The 19,328-nt window shown below is 61.5% G+C and overlaps 5 protein-coding genes across 5 annotated transcripts; 2 read left to right on the top strand and 3 right to left on the bottom strand.

The window, feature by feature from the left end:
- Window positions 1–1,733: 1,733 nt before the first annotated feature.
- Window positions 1,734–3,500, top strand: choC (Phosphatidyl-N-methylethanolamine N-methyltransferase). The gene is made up of 6 exons (XM_062767807.1): window positions 1,734–2,053; window positions 2,189–2,291; window positions 2,427–2,560; window positions 2,604–2,727; window positions 2,778–2,852; window positions 2,891–3,500. The coding sequence occupies exons 1-6, from the start codon at window positions 1,858–1,860 to the stop codon at window positions 3,216–3,218; spliced, it is 960 nt and encodes a 319-aa protein (XP_062623791.1). The 5' UTR covers window positions 1,734–1,857; the 3' UTR covers window positions 3,219–3,500.
- A 54-nt stretch (window positions 3,501–3,554) lies between these two features.
- LOC62_01G001325 (uncharacterized protein) lies at window positions 3,555–5,986 on the bottom strand (the record flags this gene model as incomplete). The annotated part of the gene is made up of 2 exons (XM_062767806.1): window positions 3,555–5,854; window positions 5,962–5,986. 2 exons carry the CDS (start codon window positions 5,984–5,986, stop codon window positions 3,555–3,557), a joined length of 2,325 nt encoding a protein of 774 aa, XP_062623790.1.
- Window positions 5,987–6,061: 75 nt separating this feature from the next.
- WSS1 (DNA-dependent metalloprotease WSS1) lies at window positions 6,062–7,467 on the bottom strand. Its single transcript, XM_062767805.1, has 5 exons — window positions 7,327–7,467; window positions 7,211–7,289; window positions 7,037–7,171; window positions 6,714–6,995; window positions 6,062–6,675 (listed from the first exon to the last, which is right to left on the bottom strand). The coding sequence occupies exons 1-5, from the start codon at window positions 7,383–7,385 to the stop codon at window positions 6,136–6,138; spliced, it is 1,095 nt and encodes a 364-aa protein (XP_062623789.1). The 5' UTR covers window positions 7,386–7,467; the 3' UTR covers window positions 6,062–6,135.
- A 1,126-nt stretch (window positions 7,468–8,593) lies between these two features.
- On the top strand, window positions 8,594–17,627 carry SPAC3H5.09c (UPF0648 protein; the record flags this gene model as incomplete). Its single annotated transcript, XM_062767804.1, has 9 exons — window positions 8,594–8,908; window positions 8,953–13,406; window positions 13,444–14,014; window positions 14,050–14,694; window positions 14,732–15,027; window positions 15,066–16,383; window positions 16,422–16,841; window positions 16,879–17,445; window positions 17,490–17,627. The coding sequence occupies 9 exons, from the start codon at window positions 8,594–8,596 to the stop codon at window positions 17,625–17,627; spliced, it is 8,724 nt and encodes a 2,907-aa protein (XP_062623788.1).
- A 171-nt stretch (window positions 17,628–17,798) lies between these two features.
- rhlG_4 (Rhamnolipids biosynthesis 3-oxoacyl-[acyl-carrier-protein] reductase) lies at window positions 17,799–18,876 on the bottom strand (the record flags this gene model as incomplete). The annotated part of the gene is made up of 5 exons (XM_062767803.1): window positions 17,799–18,066; window positions 18,152–18,228; window positions 18,280–18,464; window positions 18,552–18,738; window positions 18,799–18,876. 5 exons carry the CDS (start codon window positions 18,874–18,876, stop codon window positions 17,799–17,801), a joined length of 795 nt encoding a protein of 264 aa, XP_062623787.1.
- Between the last annotated feature and the right edge of the window lie 452 nt (window positions 18,877–19,328).

The following is a 19,328-nucleotide window of genomic DNA, read 5'->3' as shown; positions in this document are numbered from 1 at the left end:
CGGCGACGAGACGACCGCCGAGCTCCTCAAATCGATGATCGGGTCATTCAAGGGCGACACGCTCACCGTGCACAAGTACGACCGCCTCACGCCACTACGGGTCGAGGACGAGAGCCTCAAAGGTGACTGGTCAAAGGTGCAACCGGGCGACTGTATCGTGACCTTTTCGCGCTCCAATGTCTTCTCGGTGAAGAAGCTCATCGAGGGATCGCTGGGAAAGAAGTGCGCCGTGGTGTACGGCGCACTGCCCCCCGAGACGCGTGCGGAGCAGGCCCGCGAGTTCAACGAGGATGGCGGGAGGACGGAGGTGCTCGTCGCGAGTGACGCCGTCGGCATGGGGCTGAACTTGTGAGTAGAGACACGAGGCATTGGCTGACACGCAGGAAAATCGGCCGCATCATCTTTGAGAGCCTGTCAAAGTTTAACGGCAAGAAAGATGTTCCTCTCTCCCTCTCCCAGGTCAAGCAGATTGCAGGCCGCGCCGGTCGGTTCGGACAGGGGCGCAAGGTCAGCGGTAATACGGACGAGCAGGCTACGCCGGGTGGCGGCGTCACGACGCTCCATGAGGAGGACCTGCCCCTGCTTCGGACCATGCTCTCGCTCCCGCTCCCTCCCATCCGGCGCGCAGTGGTGCAAGCACCACTGACGTCGCTCTCGGCGCTGGCGCCGTTACTCCCCTCAAACGTGACGTTTGCCGACTTGACGTCGCACTTTGCGCAGCTCGCCAAGCTGCCGCCATACACTGTTCTCGGGGACCCGCGGCAACGTGTCGCGCTTGCCGAGCTGATCGAGCCCGCGCGCGACGTCTTGACCCTCGCCGAGGCCGACTCGTTCTCCATGGCGCCGCTCAACATTCGCGATCCGAAGCTCGTCGACATCTTCCTCTCCATGGTCAACGGGTACGCGGACAGCTACCACGTCGAGCTGGATGATGTGCTCGAGAGCTCGGAGCTGCTCGAGATGCTCGAGCAGGTGGAGGATGCGCTTGCGGCCCTCCCCCCGCTCCCGCCATACGCCGTCACGAGCAGCCAGTACCTCGCGCCGCCGATCGCCGTCAAGTCCATCCCGGCCCTCGAGACGCTGCACAAGAGCCTGGTGACCTACATCTGGCTGTCGTACCGCCTCGAGCTGGGCTTCCCGGACCGCGAGCTGGCCATGAGCTACAAGGAGCGCACGGAGAAGGCGCTAGACCTGTGTCTCCAGCGCCTGCCGGGTGTGAGGGAGAAGCACGGGAAGAAGAAGAAGGCGTCGGCAGTGGTGCACCAGTCCAGACTGGCCCCAGCCGGTGCTCCCAAGCCCGACATCAAGTGGGAGCTGGGCGGCGCCGGGGCGGCCGAGCGCAGGCGCAACACGTGGCGTGAGGTGGGCGTCGTCGACGAGACAAAGTAGAACAAAACCACTGTACCACCACCATCACCATTACCATCACTCATCACCGCATGCATCATCACTACTGTCGCCTGTGTCGCCGTCGGGGGTGTTGTGGCCGTGAGAGCGAGTGGTGCTGGTGTTGCAGCTAGCTCGGCATGTTGTTGTTTAGCTCGGAAATTGGCACAAGCGGTACCCCGTTAATTTGTTGTTGTCAGCCATTGGGGGGCCGGAAAAGTGTAAACAAAGTGGAGTGGGCGGGGTGCATTCGCCACTTGGCAGCATGGCCACACCCCACCCACCCCACGCCTAAGTGTCCCATTCGCTCCCGTTAATGCAGCGTCGCGCCTTTCTTCCCATTTCACAATCACTCCATTCACGTGGGCCCGTCACTTTACTTTACTTCGTCGGCCGTCTCCTCTGGCAGCAAGCAGCTCAGACTTCAACTTCTGGCTTATCGTGGCATTATTGTTACCTCTCCGCGCCACCATGTCGACCACCACCTACGAGACCGTCATCGCCTACATCCCGCCCAAGGTCGCCGCGTACCTCCCCCTCTCGAACGCGGGGTACGTCTACGCCGACAGCTGGAAGGACGCCATCGACGTGTCCCAGCCGACGCTGTGGCTTGCGATCGCTTCCATCATCTTCAACCCGCTCTACTGGAACATTACCGCGCGGAATGGTGCGTAGCGGTGTGTGGGGGAGGGGCAGAAGGCGGCGTGCATGCGTCGGCGCCAGCACCGACGCCGACGCCGGCGCTTGCTTCGCCCGCCCTATCTCTTGGCACCGGATCACACACACTCACACACCACACCAGAGTACCGCAACCACACGCTCCGCAAGCTCCTCGGCGGCTCCCTCCCCGCGACCTACTTCTTCTTCGTGACCATCTTCTCGCTCGGCATCCTCCGCGACCATCTGTGAGTAGGCTGGGCTTTCTTTACGCCGGCCGGAGCCGGCGACGACATGGCCGGATTTCAGGCCCGAGTAGTCGTGCGACGCCGGCTCGCCGTTTCCCGAGGCCGAAAATGTCTGACCACCATCACTACCGCCAGCTACCAGAACGCGCTCCGCCACCAGCCCCACCTCGCTGTGCTCGCCCAGCCCGTGTTCAAGGCCCTCGCGCTCGCCCTCTTCGTCACGGGCCAGGTGTTTGTCGTCACCTCGATCTACGCCCTCGGCATTGTCGGTGAGTCGGCCGACCAGGAAAACGGTCGCAGCTCACACCACAGGCACTTACCTCGGCGACTACTGCGGTATCCTCATGAAGGAGCGCGTCACCGGCTTCCCCTTCAACGTGCTCGAGGACCCGATGTACGTCGGCTCGACCCTCGCGTTCCTCGGCACTGCTATCTGGTGAGTTGAGCTGGGTAGTCCGTAACAATGCCAGCTGACCCCCACCCCAGGTACGAGTCCCCCGCCGGTATCGTTCTCTCCGCCCTCGTCTGGGTCGTCTACGCCATCGCGCTCCGCTACGAGGGGTGAGTGCATCTCCCAAGGCCCCACTGACACCGCGCAGTCCCTTCACCGGTGAGATCTACTCGTCGGCTGCCAAGAAGGCCGCTGCCGCCAAGAAGGAGAAGAAGGACGTCTCGGCCGCTCCCCAGACGCCCCGCAAGTCGTCGCGCATCGCCGACAAGACCGACTCGGACGTGAGCTCGAGCGCCGCCGCGACGGCGACCAAGCTCAAGGCCGCGGCCGCCGAGGCCACGTCCAACGGCACCGCGACGCCCCGCCGCCGGACGCGCAAGTCTGTCGCCCCCTCGGAGCTCGGCGAGGGCACGCCGCAGCGTGTCACGCGCTCGCGCAGCCGCGCGCACGGCTCGGCCGGCGAGGACACCGACTAGTAGTCGATCAAAAAGGCGACACAAGCCATCTGCCTCAACGGCACATATACACGCGATACCTTGCGACCCGACGATACCCGCGACTCTGGCTCATACCCTTGTCGTTGACACTACCCTCCCTGAAGGGATAATACGAGAGAGATTGGTGTAATAGCTGTCTGTACTCTTGTAGCGCATTCATCTGTGCGGCGCGGCGCGAATGGCGCGAATGCAGTGGAGGTGGTATTTGGTTGGACTGGTCGGAGGGGGAGATGACGCGGCACGGCACGGCTAGGGCTCGGCACGGCACGTCGCTCCTGACTATCTCTGCGCACCCCCAATGCATATGCTATGGTTTTACAGGTTGACACTGGCAGCGAGCTCGTCCCACCATTCGGGGAAACGCTCACTCAGTCTCTCCCTGATAAGATTAATGTCCTCAGTGCTGCGGTACAGCTTGAGCGGCAGCGCGGCAATCTCCTTGCTGGGCCGCAACATGCCCGTGATGACGTCTAGCGCCTCGTCGAGCTTGCCGCAGCGGAGCAGGCACTCGACCCAGGCGAGGTAGTGGCGGTCGGTGCGGAGGTCGTGGCGCTGGGCCCAGTGCCAGATCTTGCGCGCGCGCGGCAGGTTGCCATAGAACCCGCACGTGTCGAGGGCGACGGAGATCGCCGGCCCGAAGAGGCGGGCCGCGTCCTCGGGCGGCGTGCCCTCGCGCCGGCGCACAATCTGGTCCCACACCTCCATTGCCTCCTCGTACACGCCTGCGCTGGACAGCGCGTCCATCAGCGCCGTGAGCAGCGGCACGTCGACCTCGATGAGCGCGTCGAGCGACACGAGCGAATGCACGTCGCGCGTGGCGGACAGCAGCGCCTGCAGGCGGAACGAGAGCTCGGCCGGCGCGTCCCTGTACTGCCTCTGCATGCGCTTGCACAGCGCAGCGTACTTGCTCAGCAGGGTCGTGAGGACCAGCGTGCCGGGGTGGTAGCCCTCTGCGCGCATGTCGTCCATGAGGGAGAAGACAAACTCTGGTTTGGAGACGACAGAGTCGGGGTACTCGAGCTTGAGGAACTGCGTCACGATCGTGTCGTGCTGCGCCCGCGAGAGCGGGTACGGCCACGCCGCGCGCACGGCCCGGTACGCTGCGTGCGCTTCGGGGTGGCCGCCCGCGCTGCGCATCAGGTCGACGATGAGCTCCGTGATCTGGTGGCTGCGGTTCTTGACCGGGGGGAAGTGCGCGCCGCGGTCCTTGATGTCGGCGAGGAGCTGCAGCGCGGTTGCGTGCGCCTCCGTCCCTAGGGCCGCGCACGCGCGCAGGAGGGGCAGGTACAGCCGCGCGGTGGGCTGCAGCGCCTCGACGCTCCGGTCGCCGTCGGCAGCGGTAATCAGGTCGCCGTACACCTCCATGGCTTCGGCGAGCCGCGGGGTCGCGCGCGCGCTACCCTCGGCAGCAGGAGGCCACGCGAGCGCCTCGACGAGCGCCTGCGCAAGCGTCGCGTCGATGACCGTCGCGCGGGTCCGTGCAGCAGTGTACACCTCGAACGCGGTCTGCAGGCCCCCTGGGCCCTCGAGCGCGCCGAGGATGACCCGCTGCCACGCCGAAGGCGGCAGGTCGCGCGCAGATGCGCGGCCGACGGCGTCAGCCGCCTCAATGATGCTGTTCGCGCTGCTCAGGTCGCCGCCCAGTCGTGACCGGACAAGGTACTCGAGCGCACGGGGGTACGCGCCGCCGGGGGTGCCGAACGTGCGCGACATGGCAGCCACGACGCGCTCGACGGCCGCCGTGTCCCCCACACCCATGTACACTGCCAGTGCGGCGTCGTACAGCGCCGGCGCGAGCTCGGGCTCGGCCGTCTCGGGCGCCCAGCTGCCGACGAGCGCGGCGGCGCGCTCGTTCTCCCCGAGGACGAGGTACACGCGCGCGAGCGACACCTCGCACCACGGGCCCAGAGTCAGCCCGTCGCTGTCCATCGCGGCCGCGATGGCGTCGACGTCGCTCATGCTCTTGGCGGCCCGCCGGTCGAGCAGCGCCTCGAATCGCGGTGCGTACAGCCGCTCGCTCAGCTGCCCTGCTGCTTTCGCAGCGGTGATCACCTCGTCGAACGCGTCGGGTTCGTGCAGCGCCGCGGCAGCTGCAACGGCGTCAAACGGCACGGGGCTGCCCGTCTCTCTTGCGAAAGCCAAGGCGTCGCGCGCGCGCCCGGCCGTCGCGAGGCCGGTGATCATCGCCGCGTAGTGTCGTTCGCTCGGGGTGACACCGTGCACGCTTTCGAGGGCGGCGTACACCCGCTCGAGGAGGGAGAACGCCCGTGGGTCGGCACGTGTCGCCAGGGCTTCCATTACGCTCGCGGCGTCCTCGGCGGACAGCTGGCGCCGGGCGTCCAAGAGCGCAAAGTACGCGGTGTTGATGGCCCCTGTCCTCCCCGAGGCGAGGGACGCCAGCACGGCCGCGGCGGGTGATTCCTCCTGCTGCGGTGCCCGCCGACGCCGGCGCGAGAAGAAGTCGGAGAAGGCGGACTGGCGCGGGGCGGTAGCCGAGCCGTACCATCGCGCGCTGGACGGCCCCGGACCGGCGAGCGGGGTGCTTGGAGGGAGAGTTGCGGGAAGGGGAGGGGGGAGCGGGAGGGCGAGGACGCGGCGCGCGGCCGCGCGCCGCGCTATCGTTCCAGGATGGAGGCGTGCTCTGAACGGCATGCACGCGCTCTTTTGGTGTTGGTCGATGGACTGGACGAGGTGTCGCGAGTTGCAGTTGCCAGTTACTGACCTGCCTTGACCTTCGGGGATGGCATCGTTCAAAGTTACACAATTTGGTCCCGCTCGGTGGAGGTGGTTCGTGGGAGCGTGGACATGGGGTGTCCTCTCCACTGGTGGTAGTGGTACGATGCATGCTACATACAGGGAACAACGACAGATGCTATGGAATTATAAGAACAGCGGCTTAGCCAAACGTGCGCACGACGCCGCACTCGAGGCAGCTCCAGAACCCGAGCTCGCGCGGCCCGGCGCCGCACACCTCGCAGTACCACCCGTCCTTGGTGACCGGCTTGACGGGACGCGGCGCGGCGCACGCGTCGCACGCGGCACGGGACATGGGGTTGATGAGGGTGCACACGTTGCACGACCACTCTGCGGGGGGTGCGGCGGGCTTGGGTGCGGCTGGCTTCGGCGCGGACGTTGTGGCGGGTGGCTTGGCGGCGCCGACGCCGTTACCTGGTGCCTTTGGCACACGCGACGCAGGCACCTTGGACGGCCCGGCAGGCTGCGTTGGGCTCGGTGGGCGCTTGCGCGTCACCTCCTCGTCTGACGCCGTGAGGTCGATAATGTCCTTGTCGCTGTCGCCGCTGTCTCCCGCGATGGTGTCGAGGTCGCTCGCATCGATACCGACACTCTCGGCCTGTGCTCTGCGCACTTCTTCCTCGACCTCGTGGTCCCCGTGCGTGTGGCAGCTCTTGTCGTCTCGTACACGGCGCTCCGCAGCCTGACGTCAGCTAATGTTCCATTCCCCCCAAAGCTCACCTCGGCCACCACTTCGCGCATCGACTTGCCGGTCGTGCTGGAGCCACCCAGCACGCCGCCCTTGCCACTCATCACCTGCCGCTGCAGGCGCTTCTCGGCGGCCGCAAGCCCGCGACGCCGGCCTTCGTACTCGTTCACCCGGACACCATTGAGCTTGTTTCCCGAGGAATGGAAGCCCTCCCCCTCGTAGCCCTTGCGCTTGAGGGCGTAGTACTCTTCCTCGAGCTCGGCGAGGAGCTTGTAGAACGACGTGTCGTGTGGCCCGTGGACGATGTGTGTGAGCTGTGGGGTCAGCTGTGACCACGGAGACCTGGCGAGCTAACCTCATGCAACATCACCAGCACCAGCTGGTCGTATTCGTAAAATGTCGACTCGTTCCCCGGTGGCCGGAGGCGCAGGTTGATCCGCTGCCCCGCGTTCATATTGTTGCCGAGCAGTGCGGGGTTGGAGGGAAGAAACTGTGCGTGAGCTAAGGATTGGCGGACCCGCAAGCCCACCTCAGCCAGCGTCCCGACCTTCCAGTCGCGCTTCGTCATAATAGGTTTCACCTGGCTCGCAATCTTCTCGAGAAGTGGCCTGGCGTCAGTTGACAGGCGCACGCAAGACAACTTACCTGGCCTCGTCTGACCGTGGCCTGTTGGGCAGGTGCTCGAACCGACCGATCAGCGACATGGTGCTCGTGTCGGTCGTGTGTGGTATGAGGTGAGTGAAGGTATGTTGGAGAGTTACGAGTTGTAGTTCAACTCTGGGTGGGATGTATCGCAACGCGCGTCGGTTGCTCGCTCTCGCTGATTAACATCGGTCATGGCGGCAATGGAATCGTCTGGTTGACGCGACCTCCACTTCCCCACGGGGGTCACGTGGCAGGGCTCAGTTCGGTCGGTCCCGACCGCTGGCCGGTGGGCGCCAGGTGGGCTGCTGGTCGTCGTGATGGAGGCGCCCCCCCTTGTCCTAGCTAGTGTAGAGTTGCCCGGCCAGGATACCGCCCTGCCTGCCAGGACAAGGGGCGCCAGGGGCAACGATATGCATGAGAGAGCAAGGGGAGAGCCCTTTGACTTTGGTCCCCATCATCAAATGTCCGACTTTTGAATGCAGCCCGTCGGCCTGTGCGTGCGTGCGTGCGTGTCACTGATCACACTGTTCGCTTGCTCGACACTGCCCATCGGGCAATGTGCGGTGCATGCGCAGCACCCGTATGCACCTCTTCGAGATTAAATCTTGGCGTTTGTTCTGCATACGCGGCGCCGAACGAAGCGATGGGGCCGGCGCGTCGTCGACTGCAACGTGGTAGTAGTACCTCTCTCCTGCCGCCTTGCACCTTGGCACCCACGCCGTCACGTGACTCGACGTCACCCAAAACGCGTAGCCGCCAACTGACGTCGCCTCCGCTGACATTTGTGCCGGTTCGGTTCCTGCGGCCTGCCTGCAGCTGGTGCTCGTCGTCGTCGTCGTCGGCCTCGGTGACTGCCTGCCAGCGACAAGGATCCCACAGAACACTGCTGCCCGCTCCAACGACCACACATTACCACACACGCACACACGCCTCACTCTCGCGGCAACCAGCCCGCTTCCACGTTCAACCACTTACTCTATCCATTCATTCCCTACCACCTGCAACGAGAGCATGGTGCATTAACTCGCAAACAATCCCCATTGTCGTGAGAGTAAGTTGGATTGTGCCAACTCGGCCTCGACTTCCCAGATCTCGCCAAGAAACAAAAGCTCACCAGATGTAAACAGACCGACTTGTCTGCCATCTCGCCCTCGCCCTCTTGGTCCAACCCTACCCATCGACATTCAAACACGACCTTCCTTTGCATTCTTGCTCCCTACACCCACTCTTGCCAACGGCAGAGTGACGCCAGGCTCCTCCAGCAGCCATGTCTTGGCTCAAGATCCTGCTTGGCGTCATTGCCTTATCCCTCGTTCTCTCCTACATCGTCATCCCGTCCGCCTTGTCAATAGCCAGCAGCTTCAAGTTCAGAGCAACCCGTCTCTCGCTCCTCTCTGCTCGCGGCATCGAATGGCGTCACAAATCTCATGAGGTCGCCAACGTCCCGACGCTCCGCATCGAGAGGATCTACTGGTCGCGCGGGCGAGGGCCGGCCCCCGTCGGCCTAATCACACTCAACGTTGAGGGTATAGTCGTTCGTGTCAGGAAGGCTCCTCACGACGATAGCCCACCCAAGCGCAAGGTGAGTTGCACGAGTTGTTGTTGACGATGGTGCTGACCGTCCAGAAACAGATTGCGGTTCCCCAGTCTCTCCAGCAGGTGGTCCACTTCATCACACACTTCCTCCTGCCTCACTGGTCGACTCTGGCCAGCCTGGTGTCGATCCGAGTGTCGGGGGTCAGAGTCATCTTTGAGGATCTCCAGGATCTCGAGGCTTCCATTGGCGAGGTGCGCGTTGGAGTCACCAAGGACACGTCTGGGCCCCTTCCGCCAGTGTCTAGTCTCCAGCCCGACGCGCATACAGAAGACTTCCCCGCCTTCCCCAAGGAATCGAGCGCTGAGGGTACGCCAACAAGGCGCGATGGGGGCCTACACCGCCGATCCCCTTCCATCCACTCGCGGGTCTCAAAGACCGCATCTCAGTTCTGGACGAACGCTACCAAGGGCGTGGAGAGGGTCGCCTTCACTGTTGTCGTTTCCGAAGCGGCGATCCTCCTGCCCAAGTCGACCTCGTCGACTGCTCAGCCCGCGAGTGCAGTTCCCCCGCATGCCCGGTTCCCCAGCAACGGCAGTGGTAACACGCCTCTCGGCAGCGCGGCCATGGGCACTTTCGAATCCATCCTCCACCCGCTGCCGTGGTACGCAAAGCAGAACGACGGCGGGTATGACAAGATCATGGGCATCGACACCGACTCGAAGGCTGTCTTGTCTGCCGGCTTCGGGCCCAACCGTGGCGTCCTCGACGAGGACAATCTGCGGTTGAGCATCAACATTGGCAGAGTATCGAGCGACCTAAACCAGGCCGTGAAGCTCCGTGGGCTCGCGAAGCCGAAGCCGGCAGCTGAGCCAGAAGAACCAGCTGCACCGCCTGCGGTGACTGCCCCAGCCGAGTCCCCCTGGGCACCTCGAGGCAAGGCTCGCGTAGGTCAAGATCTCTTGAGTGGGACTGACATCCAGGTACTTCTGCGTGCTTTCGAGTCTGTATCAGTTGCGGCCCAGCAAGTGGGACTGTCATACTCGCTACCAAAGGTACCGGAAGCGTCAGGCGAGAAGGCTGCCCTGACCGACTCGCACACCGTGTCTGTCGACTTGTCCGGCTTCTCGCTTGCTCTGTCCGGCACCAACTCTGGCTCAGATCCTAGGCTTGGTCAGATCTATGGGTCAAGCGCCAAGGAGAATAGCGTCATTCGCGGCATCAACGCCCACATCCAGTGGAGGTCTATCGGCGCGCAGTATCTGTCACCGGGAGGCAAGGCGTCCGATTCCACCCAATTCCTCATGATTAAGCAGGCCCAGATCGACCTGTTGACAACTTGGCGCCCGGGTGGCTGGACACGCCAGCTCCTTTTCAGTGACGACCTGAATCTGTCCATCGTCATTGCCCGCGGATGTATCGCGTCGGTCGATGCGGCAGGCGATGTCAAGGTCTTCGAGGAGCTGCTGCAGGCGTGGCACCATCTACACCCGAAGCCCACGCCTCAGCCACCAAAGCCTGTACGGAAACCAGCCCGCCCAATTTCGCTGCCTCCTCGCTTCAGGATCCTCTTCGAAGTTGGTCGCATCTCAGTCGCACTCGGCAACAGTGGCTCGACAGACTCTGCGACAATATCAACGGAGACGGACGGCTTGGTCATTGGTGCCCACTCGTCGTTCAGCGACGTCCGGCCCGGTAACGACGGTCGAGGAGGTACCTCGGACAGAGAGTTTTCCGAGACCGGAAGCTCTTTCACCTATGACACTTCCCCAGAAACGTCACTGGACTCGGCTTCAGAAGACGATGTTTCCCTCGTCAAACGTGGCGAGGCCTTCGTGAGGATGCGGCCACTCACCACCCGGATATCGCTTGGGGCGCAGGACGAGAGGGAGAAGACCTACCGACTTGCCACCATTGGTGCTATCGAAGGTCGAGTGCATGGTAGTGTCTTGGGTTCGAGAACGTCACTCGAGAATGGGGACGAGCATTGGACAGTCACTCCCGGCACCCTTACTCTGGACATTGAGACGGTTGTCGACAACGGCATTCAGGTTGAGCTCTGGAACGCGGCGGTCCTGAAAGCCATCGACCTGCTCATCGACGCCGGAAAGCCGCGGGCAGCCAAACCCCACGCCCCAGTGTCCAAGCCTCCCAGCGATGGCAAAGCACGCTTTATCGAGCGCCTCCCATCTGGTATCTCGCTGCGCGTCTCGCTCGGGTACATTTCCGTGTTTGTCGGTCACCCAGACCTCAATCCCGAACACAGCTCCTTGGTGCGTGGTCTCTGGCTGCGAACCACCATCAAGCTCGAGTACGCCCACTACGCCAGCACCGCGTACGCCAAGCACTGCAAGCATCGGCTTGATTCCAACCCGCGCGAGCAGCTCAACCTCGACGACGACATCACGACTGAAGCAATGGCTGCTACCCGTGGGCTTGAGAAGGACGGCGGGCATGCTGCCTTGATGAGCGTCACAGTCCTGGACACTACGATCCACTCGGTCTTCAATGGGCAGGCGTTCGTCGCAAAGGGTGGCGCAGACAGGCTCCCTCCGGTTGATGACTGGAAGATGCCGCCTCGGCCAGACGAGAACGCTGCCTTTGTGCCCCTGTGGGGAGGATCCAAGAACGCCGCGTTGAGGAAGCAGCCACTGGAGACGGAGACGGACTATACTCCAGGTGTCGATGTCGGCACCCGGGCGTTTGTTCGGATACCTTCCTTCCTCACGAACTGCTACGTTCATCGATTGTCACCTCAAGCAGAGACCGTCGTCATGGTCCGGTCGCAAGTGGAGCTGGTTCACGTCGTCGGAAATCTTTCAGACATCTACTCTGGCCTCATGGTTGCCAAGGCAGCCCATCGGATCGCCACGAGGATCAAGCCCCCCGCACCGAAAGCCCCGCCAACCGAGCAGGCCACACCGGAACCGGCGCCATCCTCGCCGCAGTCGCCCCGGTCGCCCAATCTGGACTTTGTGCTTCAGATGCCAACGGTGTGGGTGCACCTCGGTCTGCCCCAGGAGTTCCCAATATTCTTCTCCATGTCTACCGTCAGCGTGGTCAAGCAGAAGGGCAAGCTGCTCGCGGTTCGGGCAGGTCACGCCCTCCTCCATTGCCTGAGCCCGCAGTATTTCGGCTTCTGGGACGAGGTTGGCCGCATCAAGGACTTGGAAGTGCTGCTCGAGTCCCCAGGATCAATCGCAGTGCACGCAAAGGGCTTCCGGATTCGATTGCCGTACGCGTTTGTTATGGCGTCTCTCATTCTCAGTGTCAAGACGATAATCAAGGCCACCAAGCTCCTCGCGGAGAATATCAAGTTGGACCACTTTGAGAACAGACTGGTGCCCGACGCTGAAGGCCCGAAGAAGTTGCCCAACCTCCGGATCAAGGTCGAGTTGTTCCACGTGGAAGCACGCGATCACCCCGTCGAGAGCAGGATCAACTTGGCGTGCCGCGCTGGTCTGGTTGAACAGCAGACCAGGCTCAACCTTCAGGACATGTTTGACCAGAAGGTCAACCTTCTACGCGACCCTACAGCCAAGTCTCCGTCTGGGCTCACCACAGAGCAGACGGTCGACGTCGACGAAGCCCACTACCGTCTTCAGTGGCACATTTCACGAAACTGGGTGAAACGCATGAAGCGCGCGAGACACGAGCAGCGTCGTCGAGAGGACGGGGTTCAAGACCGCCTCAAGATCAAGATTGAGAAGAAGCTACCTATCCACTTGCTACCCCTTGAGCAAACAGTGCCTTTGATTCGTGCGGCCTTCTCTGGCGTCAATCTCGCCATCTCAGCACCCAAGGAGAACCGCACTGAACTCATCAAGTACATGGGCGAGGTGTCTTCACCATTCGAGGATGACGTTGAGTTCACTCTGATGATTCCATTCAACCTCGACTTGTCACTGGATGAGTTCAAGTTCTCCTTGCGCGACTACCCATTGCCTCTTCTGCGGGTGCAACGGACACACGGCGGGCCCAGCTTCAAGATCACCACTCTGTTCGTGATCGCCGAGGAGATGTCGAACGAGGACTCGTGGGTCTTTGTCCCTGCTATCGTTCTCCCCGAGGGCTGTGGTCAGGAGGACTCTCCGGCGCTGGTTGTCGATACACCAAAGACACTCCTTGCTGTCAAGACGTACGCTCGGCCGATTATCAAGGTCAACTCGCCCGCCCCCACGTTCTTGACATGGGGCACGTCTTACTCGCCAGGAATATCTGATGTCCAGAGGATGTTTGATACCCTTTCGTTCGCTGTGCCAGACCCATCTCCAAGAGTTGGGTTCTGGGACAAGATCAGGCTCATTCTTCACTGGAAGGTTACGGTTGACTTCAAGGGTACTCTCCGTTTCTACCTCAAGGGTGAGTGGCAGCCCTCTAGCAATGCTGACAAGATAGGTTCGGCAGACCCGTACGCCATCAACGGCATGGCGGCAGGCTTTGCACTTGTGTGGCGGAAGAATGTCCGAATCGAAATCAACCAGCCGAATAACCAGGGCGAGCTCATACAGATCACAGCCGAGGAGTGTCTCGTCACAATACCAGAGTAGGTTGCGCCTATGCTGGCGGTGCTGACACTACAGTCTGACGGCACTACACGATGCAGCTGCCGTAGGTAACGACACCCCGCCAGCGGATCAAGAAGCGGCGGACAGAGCCTTGATCTTGCGCAAGGCCAAGAAGCCTTGTGCGAGATTCCTCAATGGCATTCGATTCGGCATCGGCTTCAGATTCGAAAGGACATGTCGCGCGTGGACCTGCACGGAGGACGGAACTACAGACAACCTCTTGCATCGCCAGTGCCGATTGTTCACATTCAGCCCTCACCAGACTGTCATCCTACGAACGCCAGAGGCATACGATCGCATGGAGAGGGAAGTTGGTCACCCGTTCGACTCTTACGAAGGGTTCCGATCCGACTTTATCCACTTTTCCGTGTCTCTTGACGCGCCAAGAGATGGCGACAAGGACAACAAGTCGGTCGACGCCGAGACGCATAACAGTTTGCACTTGACCCCCAAGGCGTTTGCCCACTTCTTTGCCTGGTGGAGACTATTCGGAGCCAAGACGCCGGCCCCGATCAGGCAAGGCAGAGTCTTCCCCGAAGGGCCACCGCCATCCAAGAAGTTTGGTGCCAGCATGGCCACAATCAAGGTGGGTTGAGTCGTCAAGCTTTACTGACCATGCAGTATCGATGCGACCTTGCGCCAGTGTACATGTCGCACGTCTATGACCAGGTGTCTCGAGAGCTCTGGCACAATGGTAAAGCACAAAGCCTTGGTCTCAAGATGCGTGTCCGTCGCTTCCGTCTGGACGGTCACCAGCGAATGGTGGAGAAGCGAGAGTGGTCCGAGCTACTCAACAGGATCAAGACAGTCACCCACAAGCCTTTCTACGCTGCAGACCTTTTGCTCGACGAGATGCGTATCAAGGGCATTGTCGCGACGTTTAGCGAGATCTCCGAAGGCCCAGAGACACCCCACACCGATGACCCAGAGCTCAACTTCCCCAAGGCCGATGAACTTCCAAAGGACCTTCGTGAATGGTACAACTTCTTCGACTTTATCGATGCGAACCGAATTCCATTCGACAAGAACCCGCGGATGCAGATTGTCCATCTAGGCGACTGCTCGCATGTCTTCCTCTCGCGTCGTATCAAGGCGCGCAGAACATCGCCGTTCCCCGACCAAAAGGCGTACACCGACATGGGATACACCAAGTTTGGACACGAGAAGACGCACATCTGCTATTTGGGCGCGGCGGCAAGCGTCGGTGAAATGCAGACGCAGCTCGCTGAGGAGCGAATCGAAGAGCTCCAGGAGATGCTCAAGAGCGTGAGTGGGGCTGACCAAGACTGTGCTGACTCTGCAGCCGAGCTCTGAGGCCACGAAAGAGCAGGTCCACCACCGCATTGGCATCCTGGAGGCCAACATACAGAAGTTGGCAGTACAGGAACGGCGACACATGGACGACAATACGATTGTGCCCCACGATGCCCCGCCGTCTGGAACCAAGCTCTTGGACAATGACGCGACTCTGACGTTTGAGAACACTGTCCACGTTCACGGCCCGCGACTCTTCTTCAACAATGTGTCGCGCAACGTGCTGTACAAGTACTTCTATTCTCGAAGCGATCGCCAGCGTGAGGAATACTCGACATCGAATGCGTAGGTGCTTCAGCTAGGGAATGACGCTGACAGCCCAGCTCGATTAGGAACATCAGGGACGGCATTACTCGTCGGGCCGCGCGCAGGGCTAATGGCCTCAACCAGGACGACAAGCTCGGCTCGGACGAGAACTTCTCCATTGATGAGATGCGCCAAATGTTGGAGAACCTGGTTACCCACAATGCCGACCAGTTCCGTGTACCCGTCAACATCTTCACGGATAACGAGGCCGTCCGGCGAGCGGAGCAAGGTCTACCGACCGAATGTTCTGTGCACCCCAGCTTGCGTGTCCTCTGTCTCCAACCGCAGATCTCGCTCCGCAGCACGGCCGATGAGAACGCCGTGATCCTGTTGGCTGTGGACGAAATCTCGTTCAAGGTGTTCAGCATCAAGGATATGGACGGCCCGAATCAGACCGTTACCGATGTTCTGTCACGAAACACGGTCGACCTGGTGGGCATGCAGGCGTTCAGCCCGACCGACAGCTCGCTGGAGCGTACCAATGGCATGAACCGCGAACTCGAGTTCCTACCTCGTGAGGTGTTTGTCGACGTGCGGAGTGAATCGTCCGACTATGAGCGGATCGTCCTCAAGACGGACCTCATCGCGACGTTTGACCGCTTCAACACGCTCAGAGTGCCTCGTGGTCTTGAATGGCCAGAGACTCTGGACGATTACGGCGAGCCAATCTACCACTTGCGCAAGCACCAGAACCTCACGAGCGTCCTCATCCCGATGATCACCGTGTCGGCCACGTCGCAGCACTACACGGCACTCTACTACATCGTCACGGACCTGATCATGTACCGAGACCCACAGTCGGTTACGCGCACGGAGAAGATTCAAAACTTCCTGTACAAGTTTGACCGCCGTGATCGCAACACGCCACAGTTACTGGCCGACCTGGACCTGACACAGCAGCACATTCGTGGACTGTCTGCGCTCCAACGTGACTACGAGTCGAACGTGGATCGCCTGAGCGACGAGGGCAAGCGGCTGCTGTTCGAGATCCGAACCGACGTGCTCAATGAAACCGAGAGCTTGTTCACTGCCATTGAGGTAATCAACATCAGCAAGGACCGTGAAGATGCCAAGGAGGCGCTCAAGATTGACTCGAGGATCGAGCTTCGCGCTGGCAACGTTGCGTGGCACATGCTCCGTGACAGTGGGCACCCTCTGCTCAAGCTCAACATCAAGCATACCATGGGCGTGATCAAGAACAACAAGGACGCGTCGTCTGACAATGCCTTGGTCATTGGCGAACTGCAAGCGCTCAACTCCAATGCGGATTCAGTGTACCAGGAGGTCATTATCCCGTACGACAGGCAGCAGCTTGTCTTGAAGAGGAGCGATGTTGTGAGTAAAGTGGCATGGTGGAGTACTGACGGGTGTAGAAGAGCAATTGCTCCGTGTCTTGCTCTCTGGCATTTGTCCCATCTGTCGGTGGTATCGGCATCATCAAGGAGTTTGCATTCTACCTCTACCCGTTCCGCTTCAAACTCGAGGAGCGGGTTGGGAGCTTGGCCATGGACTACCTGTTCAACGATCGGACCAAGAAGCACGACGATGTCAAGGACAACAACCACCATCCGAAGAAGAAGGAGTTGACGGGAGACAAGAACCAGTCGTCACACGCGCTGGTGACGACTGCCAATGGGAGACACAGATCCAACACAATCCTCGAGACTGCGCCGCCCCATGGCTTCAGCACTGTTCCCGACGAGGACGCGGCGGAAATGCAACGTCGCGCGTCAAGAAACTGGACCTTTGGGTCCATTGTCGTTGGCAAGACGTTCTTCGTCCTGGACTACAAGGTAGGTTGAGGCAATGGAACCGAGCTAACATGACCAGAGAGACGACTCGAAGCCGCGCAGCGGCTTTGTCTGGCCCGAAGTCGTTCAGTTCAAGCTCAACGCGCCAGAGTTCCACTACGTCAACAAGGTTTGGGGCTTTGCGGACATTGTCGAGTGCGTCAAGAAGGACCTGCTCAAGTCGGCATGGTCGCAGCGCAAAGAAATTATCGACCAGGTGTTCACCAAGACGTCTGTGTTCCGGTCGAAGAAGGGCCTGAGACACATGGCTGGGATCGAGACGGACGCCAGTTCGACCACGTCGTCTAAGAAGGGCAGCTCAAAGTCGCCCCTGCGTTTCACGGTGCAGCCTGCAACACCGTTGGACTTTGACGACGTTCACCCACCAACAGTGTCTGACACGATTGATGGTGATCCGCACGAGCACGATGGGAACGGGAACGGGAACGGAAACGGGAGCATGGAGGTGCTTGACGACCACCATGACACTGCCACCAAGCCGAAGAAGTTGGGCTTTATGGCCAAGCTCCGGAGGAGGGGTAGCAAGAGCGAGGTGGCAAGGGCAGACCTTGACCACCCGAGGGGAGTACAGGGCTCGAGTGATGATGTGAGTTGCTGGTGCGTGGACTGTGCTGATATCAGTTGTCGCAGCTGTCGTTAGTGAGCGAGTCGTCGTCGGGGCACAAGGTGATATCGCGAGAGGCGTCGGTTGGGAGCTTGCCCACGGCGTCTCGCGAGGCGTCCACGACGTCGACGTCGACTTCGGCCTCGGCGACATCCAGCGGTTAGGGGGGTTAGTTGGGCATAGAGAGAGGACGCGGTCGTTTTGGGGTTGAGGAACGAAGCCGAACGGCACTTTGCCGATACGGATAGACGCGACGGGGATAATGCTTTTGGTAGTACCATTGTATCCATGCACAGAGTGTACAAGACGGTCACACCCAGCCCAACCCAACCCACCTACAACTTGGCCTCTCCGTAAACGGTCGCGCCCCCATCAACCGGCACAATCGTGCCCGTGACCCACTCTCCGCCGGGGCCAGAGAGCCAGATGGCGGCCGCGGCGACGTCCTCGGGGCGGCCAATGCGCTTCATGGGCAGCGACTGGGCGAGCGCGTCCTCAAAGGCGTCGAGGGTGGCCTTCATCATCTTGGAGCGGAACGGGCCGAGCGCGAGGGCGTTGACGGTGATGCTCTTGCCGACGTGGCCGGCGAGGTGGCGCGTGAGGCTGGGGTGGGTGGGTGAGCGGCGGCGCCAGATGGGAAGGTGGGTGCACCACTCGTCTCTCATCCCTCCTCCAACCCCCGACTCACTGGTGCAGCGCGGCCTTGGAGGCAGAGTACGCGAATGTGGGGAGCACGGGCACGTCGATTCCGTTGACTGATCCGACCTGGGGTGTGTGTCAGCGTTCTTTCTGCCCCGTCTACTCAGCCACACCCACGTTGATCACCCGCGACGGCGAGCCGCTCGCCGCCGCGCCCTTCTCCAGTGCCGGCAGCAGCGCCTGCGTGAGCGTGAACACGCGTTGCACGTTGAGCGTGAGGAGCTTGTTCCACGCTGCGTCGGGGTACTCTTCCAGACTGGCGCCCCATGTCGCGCCGGAGTTGTTGACGAGGATGTCGAGTTCTAGCAAGCGAGCGTTAGCGAGCGAGCGAGGTCGTGGCCACTGATCAGAGCCGCAGTGCAACGCAGCCTCAGGTCACGCCCACTCACTGCCCTCGCGCGACTCGATCTCCTTGGCGAGCGCGATACAGTCGTCGTACTTGCTCAGATCGCCGGGAATGGCGACGCATGACCCCGGCCCCTGGGCAGTGAGCGCCGCCGCGGTGGCCTCGCATGCCGCCGCGTCACGGGAGGAGATGTACACTTTCGCTCCGTTGGCCACGAAGCCGGCCGCGATCTGCGGAATGGATGAGCATGAGGTCGGCTGCGCCCGCGCTCAGCCGTGTTCGGCACGCACCATCTCGCCCACGCCGCGCCCGCCGCCCGTGACGAGCGCAATCTTGCCCTTGATGCTGAAGAGGGAGCTCGCGTCCATTGTTTGTGTGCTGAGTATGGGGTGGGGTGTGATGTTGGGACGGAGCCGACGGAGCGAGCGAAGATAAGTGTGCGCCAGTCGACTTTAGTGGCCGGCTGGTCGGGTATCTGGCAGACTTGTGTCGGTCGGTCCCCGGGTATCAGTTAGCACGGGCCCCGACGACAAACGGTGCCGCCACTGGCCACTGGTCGCGTCCATCGCCTGCTGCTGGCTTGGTATGCATGTCGCCTCGGGCTCGGCTTGGCGGAGATCGTCGAGATCTCGATGGAGATCTCGAGCTCGACACTGCATGCACTGCCGTTGTCGCTGGATCCCGAATGAGAGCCGTGCCGGCCCAGCGCCGCGACGACATCCCATATGACGTCTGGCGTCCCGAATATAATTCCGAATAGGAAGCAGCAGCACCAGCCGCCGGCAGGCGTCACTTAAGCTGCTGCTGACAACGACGAGAA

Source organism: Vanrija pseudolonga, chromosome 1 (assembly GCF_020906515.1).
Source record: "Vanrija pseudolonga chromosome 1, complete sequence".
NCBI lineage: Eukaryota > Fungi > Basidiomycota > Tremellomycetes > Trichosporonales > Trichosporonaceae > Vanrija > Vanrija pseudolonga.
This window is presented reverse-complemented; position numbering and strand designations above follow the sequence as displayed.